A 22092-nucleotide genomic window follows, 5' to 3' on the forward strand; every position below is an offset into this window, starting at 1 on the left:
GAACCCGTTTAATTTTGTTTCTATTTTGCAGCCCAAAGCTAGTTTGCGCTCCGCTGACAAAAGTTTGTTTGTTTGCCGCCATAGCAAAAAGTTTACATCATCCAAAAATTACTTCCAGCGTGTCGTAGAAGATGTGAATTTTCTATCAATAAAAACTGATATTGACGTATTTGACAGAAAAGAAACTTGGCAGTTATCTCGCGAACTTGACTAAATCAAAGTTTTTCCCGACGTCCAGTTGCACATGGTTCCTGTCATGCAAATGCTCAAACTGTCGCGCCTAACAACTCCATTATTATTGTCTTTTGTTTTTGGTACCCATAAATAGGGAATTTAAGTCTTCTAGTAGTAGTAGTAGCATCAATATGACTTCTAATTTCATTTTGCAAATCAAGTGTTCTTTGTTTGAGATCGTGTGTGATATATCACACTATACCAGCTGACTTTTTGTGGAACTCTGTTTTGCGTGGAAAAACTCTAATCTAGATCCAGTGACTTTCACGGCTGGCTGTGCTGATCGGAATAAGAAATGATTTTTTGCTCAAATTTTTCTTGCTAGGTTATTGATACTTTAAGAATATTTCAGGCAAAATGGTGCATTATTACTGTTTTCGTGCAAATTTTTAAAATGCAAAACACAATCATGGAATCAGCCGATACCGAAGACCCGCTGTTTCCAAGCAGTTGTGCACTATGCCAGAGGCTCTTTAAACTGGACCGCGGTTTGAAACCCAAATTACTTCCATGTTTGCATACTTTCTGTGACGAGTGCATCAAATTACAATGTAAAGAAGGTAAAAATAAAGTCATCAAGTGAACCGTAAAGATTGTTTTGAAAAATTTTCTGGAAGGATTTTGAATATATTTAATGAAAATTCCGTGAGCATGATGATTTTTTCGATAAAATTTTAAAGATGTGTATTATATATATATATTATTTGTTTCACAATAGTACAAAATAACAGCATGACATACGCTTATAGATTTGAAGGTATTTTCAGCCGGCAAATAAAATGTTTCTTTTTTGTGGCTCTATAATGCCTTCTTTTTCTAGAACGTTTCACGTGTCCATTGGATTCTCAAGAATGCCGAAATGTACAAGGTGTGATGGACCAGTACTTCGTGCTCGAAAAACTGAGTCGAGACGAGTTGACTATTGATCAATCTAACAACTCGTGTGAGGGCTGCGTAGCTGACGAAAATGGCCGTGAACAATTGAAACCGTCAGCTACAGGCTTCTGCAAGCAATGTTCGGACTGGCTTTGTGACTCCTGTATCGCTGTTAGTATGAAGCCTGAACATGTTTTGAGCCTGTATTGGTCGAAATGCCATTTAGTTATCAAATATGCAGTTGGATCATTATCATTTCCGTGTACTTTTTTTACCATTGCGATAAGCAAGGGTGTTGCAACCGGGTACTAGTGTTTTTCCCGTAAGCAACTTTGTTCACAGAATTCGCACCTAAAAATAATACCCGAGTTTTCCTTGCTTTAATATAAATTCAAACTCGAGGTGAATTCTGTCTACATGGCGCAGTGGTAACATCCATGCTTGACGCAACTATTTATTTCGGTATTTTCGCTAGCTTGCAAAGCTGCGCTTGCGTTGAATCGCAAGTGAAGCGATGCTCCGCTTCGCATCTGTGTCTGAAATTTTGTTTGCTTATTTTATTCATTGACGGCTTGTAGAACCTTGCTTAAAATTTGACGAATAGACTTTTGTTTGTTTATGGTGGTAGGATTTTTCTTTAGTGGTGCAATTGTTGTGAATCTCTACTTCGATTCTGACGATCCAGATTATTAGATCTTTGTTATGCTTTAGGCGCATCGAAAAGTCAGAGTTACCAAAGACCACGAGATTTTGTCTCACGACGAGTACAAAGCTAACACATCCAGTGAGTGCGGAAAATGGCGATTCTGTGAGGATCATCCGAATCAAATGATTTGCCTGTTCTGTGAACCTTGTCAGATACTAACTTGCCGAAGTTGCCACTCCGATTCCAAACATTTAAACCACCAGTGTCAGTTCCTCAATCTGGTAACTGGAATTTATCAACTAACACAAATTAAAATCTATCTATTATATATTTAAATGCGGGCTTCTCTATCTCGCCACGTTTAAGCTTTTTAAACGTATTATTTTTGCTTGTTTAACGAAAGAATTTTTTTCACTTTTTAGCTTTATCGTATATTGGAATGGTTAAGAATTTTCTTCGATTTTCCAGTTGAATTCAGCGTTTAAAACAAGCAGCCTAATAGTGGAATGTTGTCAGAGTTCTACCAGGAGTTGCGAAATCAAACTCCATTTATGAATGCACTAATCCTTTTAGTGAACGAGATACGACGATTTATGTGTTTTTTTTTTTTTAATTTTTTTCAGAAAGCGCATATTACAAAGTAATTCACAAAATTTGAAATTCCCAAACCTGCAGTTGGGTGCTGTCGGATTACTCTTAAGGGTTCTTCAGATTACTCTTAAGCGATTCTTGCCGCCAAATATGACTGCTCAAAACTTTGTAGTTCTCGAGATATGACGTGTTTTATGATTTTTATTTTCATTTTTCAAAAAACTTGGATATGAAAAAACTAACCCAAATTGAATTTCTCAATCAACTTCATAGTGGGGCGCTTTCAGGGTACATTCAAAGGTTGAAAATCTGGCGTCCAAGTATGACTGCTCAAGTCCTTTTGGTTTTCGAGATATTGCGTTTTTTATGATTTTTTTTTTAAAAAACTTGAAAAACTTTAGATTTAAAAAATTCAAAAGATTTGAAATCACAACCTTTTAGTTGGGTACTGTGAGGTTTCTCTCAAAAGTTCCAAGTTGCAAATCGTGCGTCAAATTGCGACTTCTCAAACGCTCTTAGTTTCCGAGTGTGACGTTTGTTATGTCTTTTTTTTCAAAGTTGTTCAAAGTACTTAGATATAAAAAATTCACAAAATTTGAAGTTCCCATCTCAATAGTGAGGCTCTGTCAGGGTATTCCCAGGAGTTGCAAATTTTGCCTCGAAGTATGATTGCTCAAGTTTTTGTTATTTTTGTGATATGACGTTTGTTGTGATTTTTTCAGAAAAATTTTCCGGAAACTCGAAACTTTTTTTTTCAAAATTTGAAATTCCCAATTCTAAGTTGAGGGCTATCAGAGTAATCTCAAGGGTTGCGAATCTTGCCTCCGAATTTAACTGCTCAATTTTTCGCAGTTTTTGAGATATGACGTTTTACAAAAACTTAAATTTGACGTTTCACAAAACTTGAAATTCCCAACGCTGTAGTTGGGTACTGTGAGAGTACTCTCAGGAATTGCAAATTTTGCGTCTAACTGCGCGTGCTCAATTTTTTTTAAAGTTTCGAGATGTGACGTTTTTTCATGTCATTTTAAAATGAACTAAGAAAAAAAAAATTTCAGGTTTTTCAACGTTTGAATTAACTAAATATTGGATCATTTTTTAAAATCTGTAATTACCATCTCTTTAACCGGGTGCTGCCAGAGTACACTCACAAGATGCAGATCTTTATTCCAGTTTATTCGGTTTTCTATAGTGTTCTTAAAGGTGCGTTACAAGCTAGTCTAGTTTAAATAAGCGTTTTTACTCATCGATTCGTTTTGTTCTCAGAAAGCATCAGTAGAGAAATCAACGTTCGTCAGATTGACAGAAGAGGTTTCGAGCAAACAGGAAGGCGTAAAGAAACAACACGTTGAACTGTCTCGTCATAAGACCAATGTTAAAGTTGTCCAGCAGACTGTCTCTGATCAAATCGAGTCTTGTTTTCGGGTAAGCGTTCAGAAAATTAACTATATTTTTCTTTTAAAAATTGAAAACTATGCTTGAGAAGCATATTTCAGGACATTTATCGGAAGTTAGACGCTCGAAAAAACGAATTGCTTCAAGCAGTGGTTTCACAATGCAACGAAGCCGAAAAGAGGATCGAGATCCAAAGTGAACGCCTGACTAAAGTGCAAAATATCATGCGATTTGCAGTTCTGTTCGCGCAACGTGCGGTCGCATTGGAGGAAGCATTTCCCCTGATGAAATCCAGAATAGCTGTTTTATCACAGCTTAAGAATTTGACCAAAATACCTCTAGAGAGCTTGACTGTTGAACAAGTTGATATCAAGTTAGTAATCTTGGTTTATTTGAACGTGTTTAATATCGATAATTCTCAAATGCGTTCCGTAGGTTTTCACATTAAATCGGATGTTTAGGTTCTCATCAGACGGAAATTGCGTGGATTCGTTCTTGAAGTCTCTGGGTACTCTTGTAGATGCTGGAAAAGTGCAAAATGCTGAACAAAAGCAAATGAGGGCTAAAGATACGGGTTCAACAAACAGACAGCAATTTTTTTCGCAAAATGTCAAAAAAGATTCCGATAGTGAAGGTAGTATGGTGACTCAGAATAGCTCGATGTCTCCCATAAGCTCGGTTTCCATGAGCAGAGGCCGAGGAAAACCTAGAGGTTCTGTAAACAACCGAGGCAATCGAATGATATTAAAAACAGGGCCAAGCCGAGGTAGACCGCCAAAGATCTCTTTACCAACCGGTGCTCGTGGAAGAAAACGAGCAGTTGTTCCTAGAAAGAGAACGGTAAAACAAGAAGTTGAAAGACATCACAGGACGCCAAATATTGTGCAAGCACCAGTCAATTATTCCCCAAATGAAGTGCATGGTTCCCCTATTAGAAATGTTCTGCAATCCCCCGGAAGTAACTCTTTCATGTCTCCTGGTCATCAAATTACTTCAAAAAGTCCAGTTGTTGCCAAGACTCGTTCGCTGAATGAAAACTACGAACGATCGCCAGCTCATGTTAAAGTTGATCCCCACAATCAAATGATGGTACCTGGTGCAACTTTTCCTAGATTTGGTCCGACGGCGCGGTTCCAACAAGGCGGTGGACCACCGACCTTGGTGCAACAGCCGAGAACACCTCCAAACAGAACTCCACCTCATGCAACCAATCACATGGTCTCAAATGAACAGCTTCAGCACTGGAAAAGTGTGTTCATGCATAACAGTCGGCCGGAAAGTGAGATGGACCAGGAGCAAATGCGGATGCAACATATGCAAGCAGCAATTCATGACCAAGTTGTGTACGAGAAGCGTTATCAGGAGTATGCGATGAGAACAAACATGATCCAAGGCCAGCAGCATTCGCCCGCTGCGCAGGAACAAATGATCATACGGACTGCTACGGAATACGTTCGTCCGAATTATCAAAGGTCATCATCAGGCGCTAGTAGTGGAATGTTGAGTCCTGGAATGGCTCTAATGCCTCCTCAGCAGCCTTCTCAAATGTGGCAACCTCGAATGGGACAACCTCATTCCCCCGGCAGGTTCCCATACGACGCTCCTCATTTCATGCAAGACTTCATACCATACTCACAACCGCAGAATGCAAACATTGAAGATGGTTTTATGATAACAGGTAGTGGATTGTCTCCTCAGCATAATTCTCCTGCGCTCCCGTCTGTCTCTAGTTTGTCGAGAGCTGTGCCCTCGGATTTTTCACCGAGGAAAAAACAAGCTATTGAGTATCCCAGTTCTATGCAATCTCAAGGTCAAACTAAGAATGAAATGTTAGCTGCCGCGCCTTCATGTGCAATCGTTGAGCTGGGAAATTCTTCTACCGATGTTGACAGTCAGTACCGAAGGTCAACTTCAGAAGCTTCAGATTCAAATATGCTGTCCAACAATTCTCATCAAATTGAATGGTCGTCGGGATCTATTGATAAGCGTCCTAGAGGGAAAACAGCTCAGCCAGAGGTCATCGAACTAGGTGAGTAAGATCAAAGCTGAATATAGTTTATTTATCAAGTCGCGAACGACTGAATAAACTTGAGTGTTTTTGTCTTATCGAGTTTTATGATAGCTGCCAAGCAATCATTGCTGGTACAGTTGCTCTTTTAAAATATCAAGCAAGAAAAGAGTGTCCGGGGAACAATGGTGCTTTTTTGAATGAGAGGGGATGTTTCAGACGAATCAAGTCGTCATTGCCCCGCCGATTGGTCGAATGAAGCTGGTCAGCAACGACCGGCGAGTGCCGAGGAAACGGCCTTGGCATGTGAACTCATGCGGTTTGTTTCTATCTTTATCATTCTGCATGCGAGTTTATAACTTAACTCTGTTTCTATTGTTGGTTGCGTGAAATCTGACTTGGTGAGTATAATTGTTCTTTCTGACCACTCTCGAAGAGTAGGTTGGGACTATGGGTTGGGGTCGTTTTTCTAATTTTTTCAGCCAATTTTGAATACCCCGCGAAAGTTTGTAAGGGGTCAAGTGTGGAATCATTTTAAAGTCTAATTAGTCGTGATTGTGAACAGCAATTAGTTTGTCTGCATGAACAACAGCTGGCTATCCTTGTTTGATACAGGTGACAGAACTTCGAATGGAAATCGAATTTTTAACTGCTCAATGGCTAATGCTTTGCTTACATAATAATCAGATTTTAATGCATGGAAATTAAATGAAGCCAAAGAAGTTTGCGACTGTTACATTGTGAATAACAGTTGGCTTGAGATGTTTGTATCAAAACTTGGGTGAGTGACAAGTAGACAAGTCTGATCTAGACTGAACTTAATAACGAGCTTAACCAGCAAAATGAAGACATTTTTGGCGGTAAAATAAAAATTGCTTCACAAATTGTCCTCAAATCGAGTACATTCTATGAGGGAGTACATTCTATGGTTGGTTACATAGAGGATGGGAAGAGAGATTGTACCTTTGATCCAATGTTTCGTACATAATTGGAATTACTATCGTATTTTTTGACGTGACCTTCGAGTTTCTAATAAGTAGATATTGGCTTTAAAAAAGCAGGATTTGTTGCAGTAGTTTTTCAATTCAAGGCTTTCATGAAAATTTGAAATATTTCTTGAGCTTGGGAAAAACTTGTTTTTTTTCCTCATTACAGAAGAGAAATGAATTTGCCATTGTTTACTTCCCACCGCTAGTAGCTAGCGGTGACAAAACGCTGGTTTTGCTTTTTTCATCCAATTGACGTCAATCTATTCAGTTTCATGTTCCTGGATACACAATCAAGAGATTGTATTAAATGCGAGCTCAATTTTGTACAATCCTAAGTCGAACAAATTAGGGCTCATCTTTTTCGCTCAAGGTCATTGGTATGCGACTCATTAACAAGTACAAAATTGAGCTCGTATTTAATAGCTGGCGAAATTTTTAGGAGTCGATGAACATAGTTCAGACTCTTATATAGGTCGCGATGATTTTTTTCAGGAAATGTCTTAAAATTTGTTCAGGCTAAAATCTACTTTTTCGCGGTTTGATTTCAGATTTCTTTTAAGTTCATTTACTGTTTTTTACACAAGCAAAGCTCGTGTGATAGTATGAACTCTCTCTTTCTGTCCAAATTAAGTCGCAAATATTATGGTTCTTTTTGAAAGTGTTCTTTTATTGCATAAGACCAATAATCGGCTATTATGTACAGCCAATGCTAAGGATATTAGCGCAGACTATTATATTACAAATAGCACTTCAGCTTCAAGGTATCATGGATATGTAGCGTAAAAGTAGGGAAGGAGACCTGCAGCAAAATAAGAGGTTCGAAACTGGTCAAGGTCGGATGTTTTAAATGATCTTTTTCATCTACTAGTTAAATAGCGCCCGCTCTATAAATTGAAGCATGCTAGTTGGTAAATTTCTTTTTTCAAATTGACTGCTAATGCGTCATAATTGGCTTGCATCATTTGAGAAATGATTTCGACTCAAAGTTTCACTAATTCAGTTTTTCTCAGTGGTGTTATCGGTCATATTTTTGCTTCTGTATGCAAAGTTCAACTTCACCTCTGTGTAAAAGGAAGGCAAAGTACACTATCAAACAGCGAAAGTTAAAAGGTTACGCAAAACGTGATCGAAATTTAGTTTCAAAAATGGAACTTATTAATTTTCAGATTTCCCAGCGAAATAAAAAAATTGCCCCATGATCCAGCGTTATCAAATTGGGTTAATTTTATCGAAAAAGTTCCCGTCATATAATGTTAAATTTCAAAGAGCTTTAAGGGCATCTCTTTTTTGTTTGAAATTCAACAGTTGAGATTTTTCAAAAGTTATGTCAGTTTTTTTCTGTTTAATTGCCCGTTGACTCTTTTCCATCTGCCTGTTGGCTATGTTTTTGTTTTTAAGAAATAAATTGTTTCTGAATTGGGTTGTGCTTTGCCATAATAGTTTTTCAGTTTGTACGCGTTATTGTAAATTTTTGTACTCAAAAAATTCAAATGACATAAGAGTGAGCGGATCGTCTTAACAATCTTCCCCCTATGGTATCACATGAAGAATCTCCATTTTAAAAAATAAATACAGTACATCAGCACTAGATCTTGTATTGAGAATTCGAATTTTGCTGCATTCTGATTGGTCGAAAATTCGACAACTTAATCTACTTAACCATCTCCCCCCTTTCTTGATAGGGGGGGGGGATTGATAAGTAGATCCGAGTGAGGTACTATCTATTGCAAATTTCTCTGGAATCAAGTCCCTGTTAAATGAAATTTAAAAAAACTGGAATTCAAAATAGCGTATTCGCAAGTTTTTCCCAGCTGTTGAGTACGGTTTTGTTTTAGATCCGTAGACTCGGCTCAGGATTTATTTGATGACAGGTTGAAGAGTGGCTCGAATGATTTAATGGTAAGTAAGTTTCACCTTTGCGATCTTTTTGTTTGCGGATGGCGTAGTAATAAATATTTCAGTTGTTTCAGACTGTAGATAACGTGCGTATCTCTGAAGAATCAATCGAAAGGAGTTTGGAGAAAGGAGATAAATCTACTTATTCAACGAAGCAACGGCGACATAACAGGGAAATGGTTGACAGTGGGATCCCTGGAAGCTCTCGTATCAAAAGAGACAAGAAAGGCAGAGATGACATGCAACATGATGAATGGTGTGCAGTTTGCGCTGATGGGGGAGAGCTGATTTTGTGTGACACCTGTCCTAAGATATACCACTTGGAATGTCACGTGCCAGCTTTGACCAGACCTCCTACGTAAGATTTCTTAGCCGATTTTGCCAAAAAATTTAACCACATTGCAATATAAGCACAAGTAATCTAGATTTAGTATGTTTCATTTAACGGTAATAGTATCAGCAAGTGCCACTCTAGCTTGCGGTATGATAAGTTTTTTTTTTCTGTTAGAAGAAAGTTTGATTGTGGTTCAGGCCTTTCATTGAGCCATAAACATACATATTTATGCGAAAGGTAAATTGGCAACATATTATTCTCTCCTGATTGGTAATGATTTCATCTATTTTACATTGTTTTTCTGTGCTTGGAAAAAGTCACGTCCTCTTGTAACGAGATAGCGCACTGTACCGGACCTAATATAAATCTGCTCGGTTAATAATCTACGGTTTTCTCAAGGGAAGGGTGGGAGGTTTTAAATTAATGAATTTTTTCAGGTCGACCAATTGATTTTTCGAACTCTCTCAAAACTGTATAAATGCTGTATTTTGTCCAGTTTTTGGAGCTGCTGGCAAATATTAGAAAAAAAACTGGTTAACACTTGCTTAGGCTCATAAGTAATTTACGCGGGAGTTATGAAATGAAGTCTATTTTTGTGTTCAGTGGTGACTTCAGCTGCACACTGTGTCGTCAGTTCCCCACAGTAATCCGATCCAAGCTGAGTGCGGGCAAGCGGGCCATGACCAATGACGCCAAGAAGCTGTGTGAGAAGGTGTTGCTGCTTATGTACACTAAGCCAGAGGGAGAGGACTTCCACAAGCCCGTTCCACTTGAGGTCACTTCATATTAATCACTTTTCATGAACAAATAAAAATTTCACGATTTTTTTGTGTCTTTTTAAAGGTCAATAAGCGACTCTACCAGTTTTCAAACAGGAGTGTCAATGAAAAGGCCGTCTAGTCCCCTGTGTGCCTGCATACTCCTCTAGTCTCTGTTTACTTCACCCTCTGTGTACAGCCTTCGAGAAAATATGTGGGGGGGATTTGACCCGTATTTGGGTGTTTTAATCGTTTTCTCAAAAATAAGTTTTTCAAGTCTGAGATTTTGAGTTCAATGAATAGAAGAGGGCTTGTAAGAAGCTCCCTTGCATAAACGGCTACGACCAATTTTTTAATACATAAAGTTATGACCCTCGGAATTGTCAAATTTTTGAGTTTCTAACCGTCTTTTGAATCTTGTCTCAAAAACTAACATCTCAAGTCTGAAATTGTGGGTTTAATTTTGATAACGGGTAACATTAGCTTCTGCATTTTCGGCATTTCACAAATTTTTATTACACAAAAAATTATCCCTCTGGCCTTTCACTTTTTATTACATAAAAAGTCAAAATCAGGTATTAAAACATAAAAACTGACTGAACTTAGGTTTTTGTTGTTTGATATTAAAAATTTGAAGCAAAGTATTTTATTGAAGAAAAAACTGTCTGCTGCTTTATTTTAAAAAGTAATGAATGTAGTGAAGACTCTTATATAGGTCTTGCTGATTTTTTTCAGGAAAAAGTCTTAAGATATTGATGCACTTAGGTATAATGCACTTTTTGAGCTCAATTGAAATTCATCTGCTGAAAGTGACGTAACAAGCACACTCCAAATACCAACGTGGAAATGGCGTAAAAAACGAACGATTTCTAGTTTCGAATGGGGAATTTAATTTTTAGATTTCCAGCGGAATAAAAACTTTACCTATTGATCCAGTTTTCTCTTGTTGGGTTCATGTTATCAAAAAATGCCATTCATAAATTGTTCTAGAAATTCAGAGAGCCTCAAGAGCATCTATTTTTTTCTTTGAAATTCGAAAGTTGAGATTTTCCAAAAATTCAGTGTTTTTCCATATTTCATTACTCTGTTCCAATCTTCGATTTGCTATGTTTTGTTGTTCCGACCACGAAAAGTCGAGAAATATTGGTTTGAAATTAAAGCGCTTTTAACGATTTAAGTGAGAAGAGTCACTTTTCGCCGAGAGTGATAATGTGCGGTCTTTTTTAGCTTGAGTAACTAATTAAAACGATAAAACGTGAACGATTTCTTGTTTCGAAAGTGGAAATTATTCTTAAGATTTCCCAGCTGAATAAAAACTTAACCTATTGATCCAGTTTTTTCCAGTTGGGTTCATGTTTTCAAAAAAGCGCCAATCATAAATTGTTCTAGAAATTCAAAGAGCTTAAAGGGCATCTATTTTTTCTGTCACGAGATTTTTTCAAGAAAGTCAGTGTTTTTTTTATGCTTACTTTCCGTTCATTACTCTTTCAGTTGATTTTTGCGTGTCAATGCATCTTTCTAAACTTTTTAATATCGATGAGCATTGTTCATGGTCTTATATAGGTCGTGATGAATTTTTTTCAGGAAAAGTTTTAAAGTGCTCTTCATAGCTAAGGAAGTGCCTTCATACATTTTTCTGCATTTATGAATGAACTTAGGTGTATATGCATTTTCTGAGTTCAATTCAAATTCTATTGCTAAAAAGTGCGCGAATTGCGTGCTCAAATTATGAAAGTGTCAAGTCACTAAAAACGTGATCAACTTTTATTTCGAAAGAGTATTTTATATTTCAAATTTCCCAATGGAATAAAAACTTAAGTTATTGATTCGGTTTTCTCAAATGGAGAAAACTCTAGTATAAAAGTGTCAACCATAAAATCGGCTTGAAATTGAAAGAGCTTTAAGACCATATATTATTTTCTTTGAAATTTAAAAAAATTCTGTTTCCTTGCATTCATTGACAAGTTGAAGGTTTGAAGTTCATTTTCTTTCCATTAAAGGTTTGAAATATAAGGTTTTTACAGTTAAAATGTTCGCTTTTAAAGCAAATAGCAAAAACAAAGTTTCTGCTCTTCCAGGTCATTCAATTAGAGTTTATTCTGATGAAGTCTAAATTGACAGTGACCTAAATAAAATGCTCTCACAAGACCTGAGAAATGAGCTTCAACGGTTAGATACGGAGCAGACATGGCTAAATGAATATGATGCAAATGGATAGTACTCGATTTGTTCAATAATCAAGTATAGAATTTGCCTTGTAATGGCTTGATTTTTTTGTTTTAGTACGAAGAATACTACGAGGCAGTCTCGCATCCAGTTGATTTCTCTCACGTGCGGAAGAAGCTGGCTCATTCGCCTACTATTTCGCTCCTACGAGGATACACGAGAGTCGGTGCGTTTTTAGAAGACATGCGCAGAGTGTTCGACAATGCGATTTACTTCAACGGCTCGGAAAGCGAATTGGGAAAAATCGCATGTAACTTTCTTCAGTATTTTAGTAAGAATTCGGTGGAAATTTTGGGATTTCAAGTCGGACCGTGCAGAACTGCACGTAGACCTGTACGTAGAGCTGCACTTAGAAATGTATCTGATGAGAGTGAGGACGAAAATGATCGAAACAACGACGATTCTCCTGAATATTGATCCATCACTCCAGTGATCGAAAAAACTGTAAAACTTGAACTTGTTTCTGGATATAATTCATCAACAGTTTTATTGTGATGTGTTTTTTGCCGCTCTGTTTAAACTTCTTCTTGAAATCTGTAACGGTATCAATCTCTATTTTTGTATAGAAAATTCTTTATTGGTTAATATTGGTAGAATATCTTCCCATGGGTTAACTTATCTGTTAAAGCAGCTTGCTCTCTAAATTAAACGTTATATAAAAAATATAACGAGCGATTTGGATTTGTAAATTATATTATCTAATTCTAAAAATATCATTGTACCGTCTGATTTTAATTTTACAAATGTTTGTTGAATATATTCTTAATCCTTATCTTTTCAATTATTAGATAAAGTATACTCCAAAATAAGAGTTGATGAACGTAATTCAGACTTTTATGTAGCTCCGAATATTTTTTTTCAGGAAAAGTCAAAAGTCTAAAAAAAATGGTTCAGGCTAAAATCTACTTTTTCGCAGTTTGACTTTTGATTTATTTTCAAGTTCAGTTCATTTCCTTTATTAAAAGGAAGGCAAATTACACCAGCGAAAGTGGAGAGGTCACAAAAAATATGATCGACTTCTAGTTTCGAAAAAGAAATTTGATTCCGTTTTCTCAAATAATTGTATCAAAAAATTGTCAATCATTAATGGTTCCAGAAATTCAAATTCCAGAGTTTTAAGGCCATGTATTTTTTTCTTTGTAATTCGGATTTTGAAATTTCAAAAAATGTATCCGTATTTTTTCGGCATAATAATAATAATAATAATTATAATAATAATAATAGCATATTAATCGAATGGCATAAAGTTTTTGAAAATTCCATTTATCATAAATTTTCTAAACAGTCAAATGATTTTCTTTTTAACTTGAAAATAACATCTTTTTTAACAGTGAAAATGAACTAAATTAATTTTCAATTTGCAAGCAATTTTCAGTTTTTCGGTTTGTATAAGTTTTCAATTTTACAATCGTGGAAAAACTATTGATATCCCAATAAAGACAGTTCTGGGCAACTTTTTCTTTGAATGGTTGGCCAATCAAATTATTTCGCATTCGGTAACCCACTCAAGTGTTTGATCGATTTATGGCATTTTCACAAACCTATATTGTTTTGGGAGTCTTGTTTGGCATGTACGCTGCAACCGTTTGGTGGAATTTGATGCCTCGCAGTTGTCTCGTAATAGTTCAAGAGACGCTGATTTTTGTGTATCATCATATCAACGATCTTATTGACGAATCTTGAGATTATAAAACTTTACGCGAGCGTTAAACAGGTAGACAACTGGTTGGTTTGAGTTTATATAATTTGTTCAGTCTGTAGTCAGTTTTTTGAAATTAAAATCAACACCTAAATCTTTTGATTTTGTCAAAATTATCTCTGAGAGTTGAAAAAAAGATGTGCAAACACTTATGCATACTCGGTTTTTTGCAGCCTCGGCTTATAGTTAAATCCGAATATTAATAGGAGATTTTTAATACATAGATCATATCTTTTAATCATGTCTGCGACGTTTCCAGAGTTAACCAGAACACGCTGGTGAGCGAATAAAAACTACCCGATGATAGAATATTCGCGATAAATTCTATGGTCTGTGTTTCTTCACTGGGGCACCAACATGATCTGATTACTCAGAAAGGTATCTGGCCGAAATCTTATGGTGACATTTTTTTCCAGTTAAGATTACGAATTACACAATTGTAGTAGTCGTCTTAAATCCTGGATCTAAATGCGAGTGAACTTTTGTGATTATGAGATAAAGGATCAATTCTGAGAAGTCTTTGTGATTCCTGTAGCTTTATTTTGAAAATAGAGAAATGGGAGTTTTTGATTCTCCTAATACTGCAAAAAATACGTCAACTTGATAAGTTAGAGTTCGGCAAAATCGTAAAACTTTGATCAATTTTCCCATTCAATGAGCGTTTTCAATTGCCGCGCCAGGGAAAAACTTGGAAAAATGGTTGTGTGAAATGAAATGAATGCGCTATCTTATTTTCCCTAGCTACGAAACAACGCTTTAGCTGCTTTCAGCTGTGCCGAAGAACCAACAACATATGCGGATAAAACCCTGTTTCTTTTTAAACCTTTAAATTTGGGTCACGTTATGAATTTGAAAAGTTGCAGATAAGTGTTCCAATTACTTTAGTAACGAAAATCTAGTTTTTCAATTTCTAAATTTAACACGGGCTTAAAACAAGAAATAAGCTATAAAAAAGGAATTGCTAGTTTCACTTGCAATAGCAAGTGTGTTGCAATCAGGTACTTATTTTTTAGGTTTTATAAATGTTGTTCACAGGACTCATCTGGGCTCACCTCCTATTCACATCTGTTTGAAATACAGCAATAGAAATTATATGGATTAGTCAGCATTTTAAGTATCCGTCTGATTTGATCTCTATGTTGGTTGTAATTTTACCAACTTTATTCCTTAAAGTTTTATTTTTGGTTTTTCTTTTCTTTTTTTTTCCGCTTAAAAGTTAAGCTTTGTTTTACATCAGCTCAGTGGTCTCATTTCACGTTCTTCCTTGAGAAGATTTTTTGGGTGAAAGTAGGTGATTTGAGGGAAGGAAGACTTGAAAACGTTTTATTAGTTTTTAAATTTTTTTAATGTTTTTTTTTCGGATAAAAGTCTTTCTGCTCATGTATTTACGACTTTGTTTTTGCTTGCGAAGGCTTCTTTCGATGTTAATTTTGTATTGTTTTATCCATTGTAATAGATTTTTTTGCCATTGTTGATTTTATTTTAAAATATTTCTTCGACCTGGTGGCTTTCTTGTTTTGCATCGCAAGTGGTGCTAAGCTCCACTTCGTCTCGATGTGATTGTTGCTATGAGAAAAAACGCAACATAAAGTTACGACAGTTATTTTGATAATTTGTCGCTCCTTGGTTGCTACAACGTTAGACTTGAAGACGACGTAAATCTTGATTTAAAAATGGTACTGTTTCCATTACAAGATTCAAAAATGAGCGCTTTGTCATTTGAAAATCGTTGTAATTTGCTGTTTCGTTGTAATTTTTCATTTTAAAATCGTTGTAATTTGCTGTTTCGTTGGAATTTTTTAAATGTTGACAATCTATTCCGGCTTAGCGACGTAATTTCCAGTTATTTTAATGAAACTATTTTTTTGCTCATCTGTGGATTGAAAAAAATGCTTAACATCTTAATAGAAATTATAATTCAAATTTTTCTTAACAATTTTTTCATCGCCTTGTGTTTTTTCTTCTTTTTTTCGGGCTTATAGATTTCGGCCTATATTATATCGGCCTCATATTACGTCCTTCGACGAGCGAAGAAAGTGTGTGTGTGTGTGCGTGTGTGTGTGTGTATATATTGTGTCTGTGTTTGAGTGCGAGGGGTGCTTAATAACTTCTTATTAGTCTTACCTTTTTCCAATATTTTTATATTAGTTCATTTTGGGCTTCGGCTTACTTGTCTCATATTGTTTCAATTGATGAGCAAATAATGTTTTTTTTGAGAGTTTTGAGGGCAATGGGGACTTTTCATAAGTGTTAAATCTTGTTGTTTCTTTTTTCCGGGTTAGAAGGTTTCTGCCAAGGTATTTGTTACGACTTGGACGGGTTAGACGGTTTCTGCCAAGGTATTTGTTACCGCTTGGATAATTAACTTCCGATGCTATTTTCATTCTTTTGTCTCGGTATTTTTTTGTTTGAAAATTAGCCTTTTCCACTATGATAGATCTAGTTTTTTTAACAGTTTCGATTTTTTTTCGGTTTTTTGTGTTGTATCGCAAGTGGTGCAAAGCTCAGCCTGCCTGTGTATGGAAAGTGTTGCCAAGCTCCATCTTGCCCGTGTGAGAACTTTTTTTTGTTGTGACAGGAAATCAGTATGAGTGATCTTTTAACGCAAAATTCTCCGAATTTAACAATGCAATGCAAAATTTGATCGAGAAGTTCTTAAGAAAAATAACATTCGTTTTTACAATAGACTTTTTTTTCCAAATAGGGTTTTAGGGTTTTTTAATTTCCAACACAGACGCGAAGTGGATTTTGGCAACACTTGCGATACAATTGGAACACTTCATTTCAAGAAATTGACATAAAACTTTAAAAACTATATACTAGAAAACTCTATACCTACAAATTCACATGTTTGTCTCGGATGATGTGCATTAACCTCTATAACGAACATTGAGAATCAATGAAAGAACCTCAACCAAAGAAAAAAAAATGGGTCGACCTTAATTAAACCGGAAGCGAAACTGTTATCATAAAAACGCAAGCTATAAAATATTTGAAATCAAAATTTTTTAAAGCTATCCCTCCTAAAACTGACAAAAAAAACCAAAATTCGCTCTTGAAACTCGCAACAAAAGTTTGCTAAGCCAATGAAAAAGTAAGAGAACCCTTTTAACAGAAAACAGATTATTAAAATCAAGGGTTGCTAAATTACCAACTACAGAAAATTTTTTAATGGCAGTAAAGACTATGAAATCAGCTGAAGCTGAAGTAGTTTGAGGTTTTTTCGAATATGTTTTATTGATGCGAGATGAAATGCGTATTTTTTTAAAGTTCAAAACCCCAAAACTTCCGTTGTTTTTCTACTAGCATGAAGTGATTAGCCGCTAGTGTACGGGAGATACTATTACCCATTCATACATATGACTCATAGTGGAATTGCGCGGAGTAATGTATTTTTTCTGCAACCTGTTTATTGGATCGAACATGTGACTGCGAAGCCAATTAAACAAGGAAAGTTCTAATAAATTGTTTTTTTTTTCGCTTAAACTTTTAATCTCATATTTGTCAGAGTAGTTTTCGAGAAAAAAGGAAAAATTTTTGCAAATTTTTGCTAATGGCGGTAACTCCAGAGTTCGGACGTTTCAATGGAAATAATAAGTTTTCTTAGAAAAATTTAGGAGTCCATGCTTCTGCAGGAAAAAAGTGCAAGCAGTTTATTCGATTGAATCCTAAATCTCAAATCCTTAATCTCAGGGTATAGAGTCTAAAAAACGTTCACAATCATAATTAATTTTTACTTTTCCGACTGTTATATTGTTTTTCTAAAAACGGAGAAACTCACAAATTGTTTTTTAAAATTAATTCATTTATTTTCGAATTGGAAAGGTCGTTTTAGAGAAGTATCTAAATATCGGTCAAAAGAGCAAAAACTTGATTTTTCCGCAGGCCATAAATTTTTTTCTGGGAAAAATTACAGACTATCCGTTTATGCTCGGCAGCTTTCCTCGTTCCGTTTTTTCAATTTAATCAAAAATCTGAGATTGAGGTTCGAAAAAACGATCAAAGAATCAAAACTTTGAATTTTCTGACAGCAAGTAAAAAAAAAGAAACTTGGCGCAGCCCTAATATAGAAAATGTTTTCACAACCCATGTTTTCGGTCGAATCTAACATCTCGGATTTGGTAGGGTAGCTAATGAGAAACTGAAAATTCCAAAAAAAAAATGGTTCAAAACTTTTCCGAAGGCTGTAGAAAGTGGGGAAAGTTAAAAAGCTACTAAGTGATTACGCAGCCAGACAAGAGAGTAGACTTTCTTTCCATTGGAACCATTGTTTTGAAAAATACTAGGGTATGTTTGAAAAATACGAAAGATTCTGAGAACTGTTCCAATAAAAAATTTAAGTACCCAAGCTTTCCATACGAACTGCTAACGCAAACTGAATTCGAGAAAATCGGCCCACCAATATATTTGGCCCAGCTAAGCCTTTTCAAATAGTTTCATACAATTTATGTCAAAATTATCAATCTTGTCTTGAATAGTTGCACAGAAAACGACATAAACGCGGAGAAAAACTTGTTCATTTGCTCGTCGAAATCAAAAAGTTGCAAATTCAACTTCAATTTTTCTAAAGTATTATTTAAGCTGTAGTTTTCACATAAAGCGATGAACAAAACGTGGAACATCATATTGCTAAGCGTGAATAATTAAAATGAACAGAGCTACTGCTTGGTTCACAATGGTAAATTTTCAACACAGGCAAAGATGCGCTTCGCAAACAGAAGCCAGAGCACGACGAAAAAACACGTTTTTACAGTGAAATAAGAAAAGATATACATAAGCCTCGAATTAGTTAAATTTGCAACCTATCGGGTTTAAACCTGCGACTTCCAGATAGGGAGTCTCACGCCCTGCCCTATCGGTTACAAACGCACAACTACGGTAAACACCAGTGACACATTAAGCAGTTGCATATGCTAATACATTGCCAATGCGATGCGGCAAAAATAACACAAAAAAATTAATAGACACACTTATGCATGAAATAATTTGGAATATCACAAACTGCAGGCATTCACACTAACTGCAATATTGCTGGCTTCAGTTTTTTGCTGCAAAAATTAGTCTGTACAGGGTAGTGAAAAAATTTAATTAAATTTGAAAAATTAAACAGAGGCGAAGAGGAGCTTTGCAACACTTGATGCAAAAAAGCCTGAAAAATGAAGTTGAAAAAAATACTTGAAAAGTTGAAAACGATACACTTACAAAAACTTCATGGTTGTATAGAAAAATTCAAAAAATCAAAACTTTGAATTTAAAAAATTCAAAATCAATAATCTAGCGGCAACAAATTTTGAGTCGAAACCACTTTTGAGCTTAAAACGAAACTGTTGTCATTAAAAACTTTTAAATTTTAAGGGTTTTTACGACCCCTTCACTTTGAAACATAATCGCAAGCAAATATTTTCCCTCGTTATTTACGAAAAGTCTAGTGCCCGATTGCAATATCCTTGATGGTCGCAAGGGTAAAAAAAGCGTTAGACAACTTGAAGGGATTAGAGGAGTTTAGAGCTTCAACTCCAGTAAGAGCTCAAAATTTACGGCTCAATTGCAGCTGAAAGAAAACCATTGTGATGTAAAATGATACATTTTTCAAGTATTTGATTTCAAGAACCATTAAAACCAAGCTAGTTCATTTCCGTCTTAAGAAAATTTTTTAAAATGCCCAGTTTGCATACACTACATCAAGTGTTTTTACAATCCTTTTTAAAACCAAGAGTTCTTTTTGATGGGAAAACTGGACAATAGAAGAAACTGGCAATCTTATTGAACTACGGATATTTTAAGTGACCCATTTTTAATTTGATCACCTACAACGAGCTAAAAATGTTCAAATAAAATCTTTCGTGGTAGCGAATAACAATGAGGTACTGCTTCTTCCAGCTAGTACCTGGCAGTCGTTGAAATTAAATTCACCTCTGAAACTAAAGATAACTCTGTACTTACCAACTACTTTGGTTCAATATGAATTGAAATAATATACGTCGGGGTATTGGAGTTGTCAAATACCCTTAGCAAGCATTTCAATGACAAAAACAGATTATTACAAAACTGAATTTGAATCATATGAAAACTAAGAATTGCATAGAAATTTTACTACAAAAACATAATAATTTAATTATATTCGAATGAGACCATCTGTCTGTCGAAAAAGTGAGAAATTCAATTTGATTTTTGGCAAAGAGATGGACCCAAATTTACTGCAAACGGCTAAATCCACCATGTAAAAACACATTAAAATTTAAATTGTAAAAACTATCGAATAACTCTAATTTGCGAAAACAGACAGGGGAGCAATGCAGAAGAAAAATAGCAATGAATCTATTGTGACAATCATTCATCTTAATCGATCAAAAATTGTTTTTTCATTAAATTTGTCCATGATTTTTACTAGCAGGCCATACCAGCATTTAAAGAATCAAATTGGATAAACAAATAGCATGCAATGCAATTGAAACTATATTTATGACCGCAAAGATGACGCAAAAATACGAGCAAAACATAACTTCAACAAGCTGCAACATCGAATAATTGTAGCGAGTCCTCTCTTCAACTCAATTTATATCTTGGGACAAAATCAGACCTATGAGGAAGCGAGAGAAACCTCGACCTGTTGACAAGTTTTGAACAATTTGAGTAATTATTTGAGTCGACTGCTGTTTCGTGAATTAAATATCATCTAGCTTAGATGGTTAAATCCGATCAAAAAGAGGGCGTATCTGTGGACTGGCAGCGGATCTTATGACTTCGGATTTAAAATGCATCCAATCAAAGGGAGTGTTAGTTTCGACCGATAGGGGGGCGGCGTTACAGGTTGTATGCGACATAGATGGGCATGAATTCGTCAGATATGAAGCTATCTCTCAAGGTCATTCTCTGTTTCTCTCCTCTGGGGTTGAAGGGAATGATGCAGGGGTCTGTGAGGACTACCACACCCACTATGAGATTGTGCTCCTCTATCACTGCATTCACAATGAGGGGGATGGCGTTCAGTGCCTCTGTCTCGTGAGCACTAATCTCGGCCACCACCACCAACATGTCCGAATAAGAAAACACGGCACTAGAACATCAAACATATCACAATGTGGTCAAACTTTTTCAGTTCTTTCCTACTATTGACGCTACATACTCCTAACAAAAAATATAGCCCTCAACCAGGGGCGGAATGCCCCTCCCCTCCCCCCAGGGATTCGACCCCCTACCGACCCAAAGGGTCCCCCTTTGTACTATTTTCAGATATCCATTTTGGGTGACGGACTCAAAATGCGCCTTTGGCGCCAATATATATTAATTTCGAGGGGGGAGCGAGTGCCGAAAAAACGCAATTTTTTGGTCAAAATTTCCCAAAAATGCCTCAAAACGCATTTTTTTTCCACAGTTTTGGCCAAGACAAGGTCTTTTTAGTGCTTTCGCTGAGCTCGAAAAATCAATTTGGTCGACCTACAAAAAAGGTCGACAAAATTTTCAAGTGATGCTAGATGTTGGTTACCTTTCAGAGACTAGATTGGGACAGCATCTCTTCACTGTGTCTTCTATGTCCGAGGGGTAGTACACTCCCTGCCTCACAGGAATCTTCTCGGCCATCGATCCCACCACGTACAGCGCGTCATGACGCTCTAAACATATTCAACCACAGTGACAAATTACCCAGAGATAACTCACAATTTCACAGCTATACAACATAGGCTAAAGAAATACTTGAAAAATCAATCAAAGTTGACAGTTAATACCGGATGTTGCCAAATTACCTTCAACACTTCGCTTTCGGAGCAAAAACAAGGATAGAATAAAAATAAGGATAGCCGATGGCTGTGCAAGTAGCCCAGAATGTTCCGACCATACTCTTAAGAAAAATACATAAACGCTTTTTTTCAATTTAATGTTTTTTTGCTATTTTTCCAATTTTTTTGCAGAAATTGTTCTGAAATGTTGAAGTTTTTTTATTCCGAATATGGCGCTGAAAAACACTTTGAAAAATAATTTTAATTGAGTTCAACTAAAGTTTCGAGGGTTATTCTTCTAGAATAAGCCTGCTCGCTTATTCAATTTATACAAACTCAATTTCAAACCGGTTTCTCTCGACACTGGGAGAGCGCTTTAAAAAATTTTCAATGTCGTTCGAATCAGGGCTGAAATTTTCAAATCGTAGCAATGTCTTGGAAAAAAATTTTCATAGACGAAACTTATTTTAGGCGCATTTGGACAAATAGAGAAGCCAAAAAATTAATTATTTAAGCAGAGCAGAACCCGCTTTTGATTGCCAAAATTTATCCGTTAACAGTTATTATACTGTTTGCAATTTCGCCTGAATTAGAATAATGTGAAATTACACCAGTTTTTTTTTACTTAAGTACAAAAAAACTGCAGCATCACGAGGCTAAACTCTGTCTTATTTGAATTTGAATTATAAGCAAATTCCGCAAAAAGACCACCTGTCTTCGAT

At 35.9% G+C, this 22092-nt stretch overlaps 2 protein-coding genes across 5 annotated transcripts in view; one reads left to right on the plus strand and one right to left on the minus strand.

Moving 5' to 3' along the window:
• Positions 1 to 589: 589 nt before the first annotated feature.
• Positions 590 to 12669, plus strand: LOC134852204 (transcription intermediary factor 1-alpha-like). 2 transcript variants are annotated; one of them, XM_063868525.1, is made up of 11 exons: positions 590 to 794; positions 1055 to 1281; positions 1822 to 2037; positions 3614 to 3772; positions 3844 to 4115; positions 4204 to 5771; positions 5970 to 6069; positions 8575 to 8638; positions 8701 to 8993; positions 9573 to 9744; positions 12011 to 12669. In XM_063868525.1, the coding sequence occupies exons 1-11, from the start codon at positions 629 to 631 to the stop codon at positions 12368 to 12370; spliced, it is 3597 nt and encodes a 1198-aa protein (XP_063724595.1). In that variant the 5' UTR covers positions 590 to 628; the 3' UTR covers positions 12371 to 12669. The 2 variants fall into 2 exon arrangements, with proteins under 2 accessions (XP_063724595.1, XP_063724601.1); XM_063868531.1 differs by having other exon boundaries at positions 8710 to 8993.
• A 7065-nt stretch (positions 12670 to 19734) lies between these two features.
• LOC134852222 (disco-interacting protein 2 homolog A-like) overlaps positions 19735 to 22092 on the minus strand; it is a 29848-nt gene continuing 27490 nt past the window's right edge. For all 3 annotated transcript variants that reach the window (XM_063868534.1, XM_063868535.1, XM_063868532.1), the window contains exons 15-16: positions 21139 to 21265; positions 19735 to 20709 (exon numbers count right to left, since the gene is read on the minus strand). In XM_063868534.1, coding sequence (XP_063724604.1) covers positions 20457 to 20709; positions 21139 to 21265 — 380 coding nt within the window. In that variant the 3' untranslated portion in view covers positions 19735 to 20456. The remainder of the gene's footprint in view (positions 20710 to 21138; positions 21266 to 22092) is intronic.

Source organism: Symsagittifera roscoffensis, chromosome 1 (assembly GCF_963678635.1).
Source record: "Symsagittifera roscoffensis chromosome 1, txSymRosc1.1, whole genome shotgun sequence".
Lineage (NCBI taxonomy): Eukaryota > Metazoa > Xenacoelomorpha > Acoela > Convolutidae > Symsagittifera > Symsagittifera roscoffensis.

Bases quoted from the DNA above. Each gene is read 5' to 3' on its own strand.
- LOC134852204 (XM_063868525.1), top strand. From the start codon at position 629: ATGCAAAACACAATCATGGAATCAGCCGATACCGAAGACCCGCTGTTT. The intron at 795-1,054 runs GTAAAAATAAAG...TTCTTTTTCTAG, and splicing joins CAAATTACAATGTAAAGAAG to AACGTTTCACGTGTCCATTG. The intron at 6,070-8,574 runs GTTTGTTTCTAT...GTTTTGTTTTAG, and splicing joins TTGGCATGTGAACTCATGCG to ATCCGTAGACTCGGCTCAGG.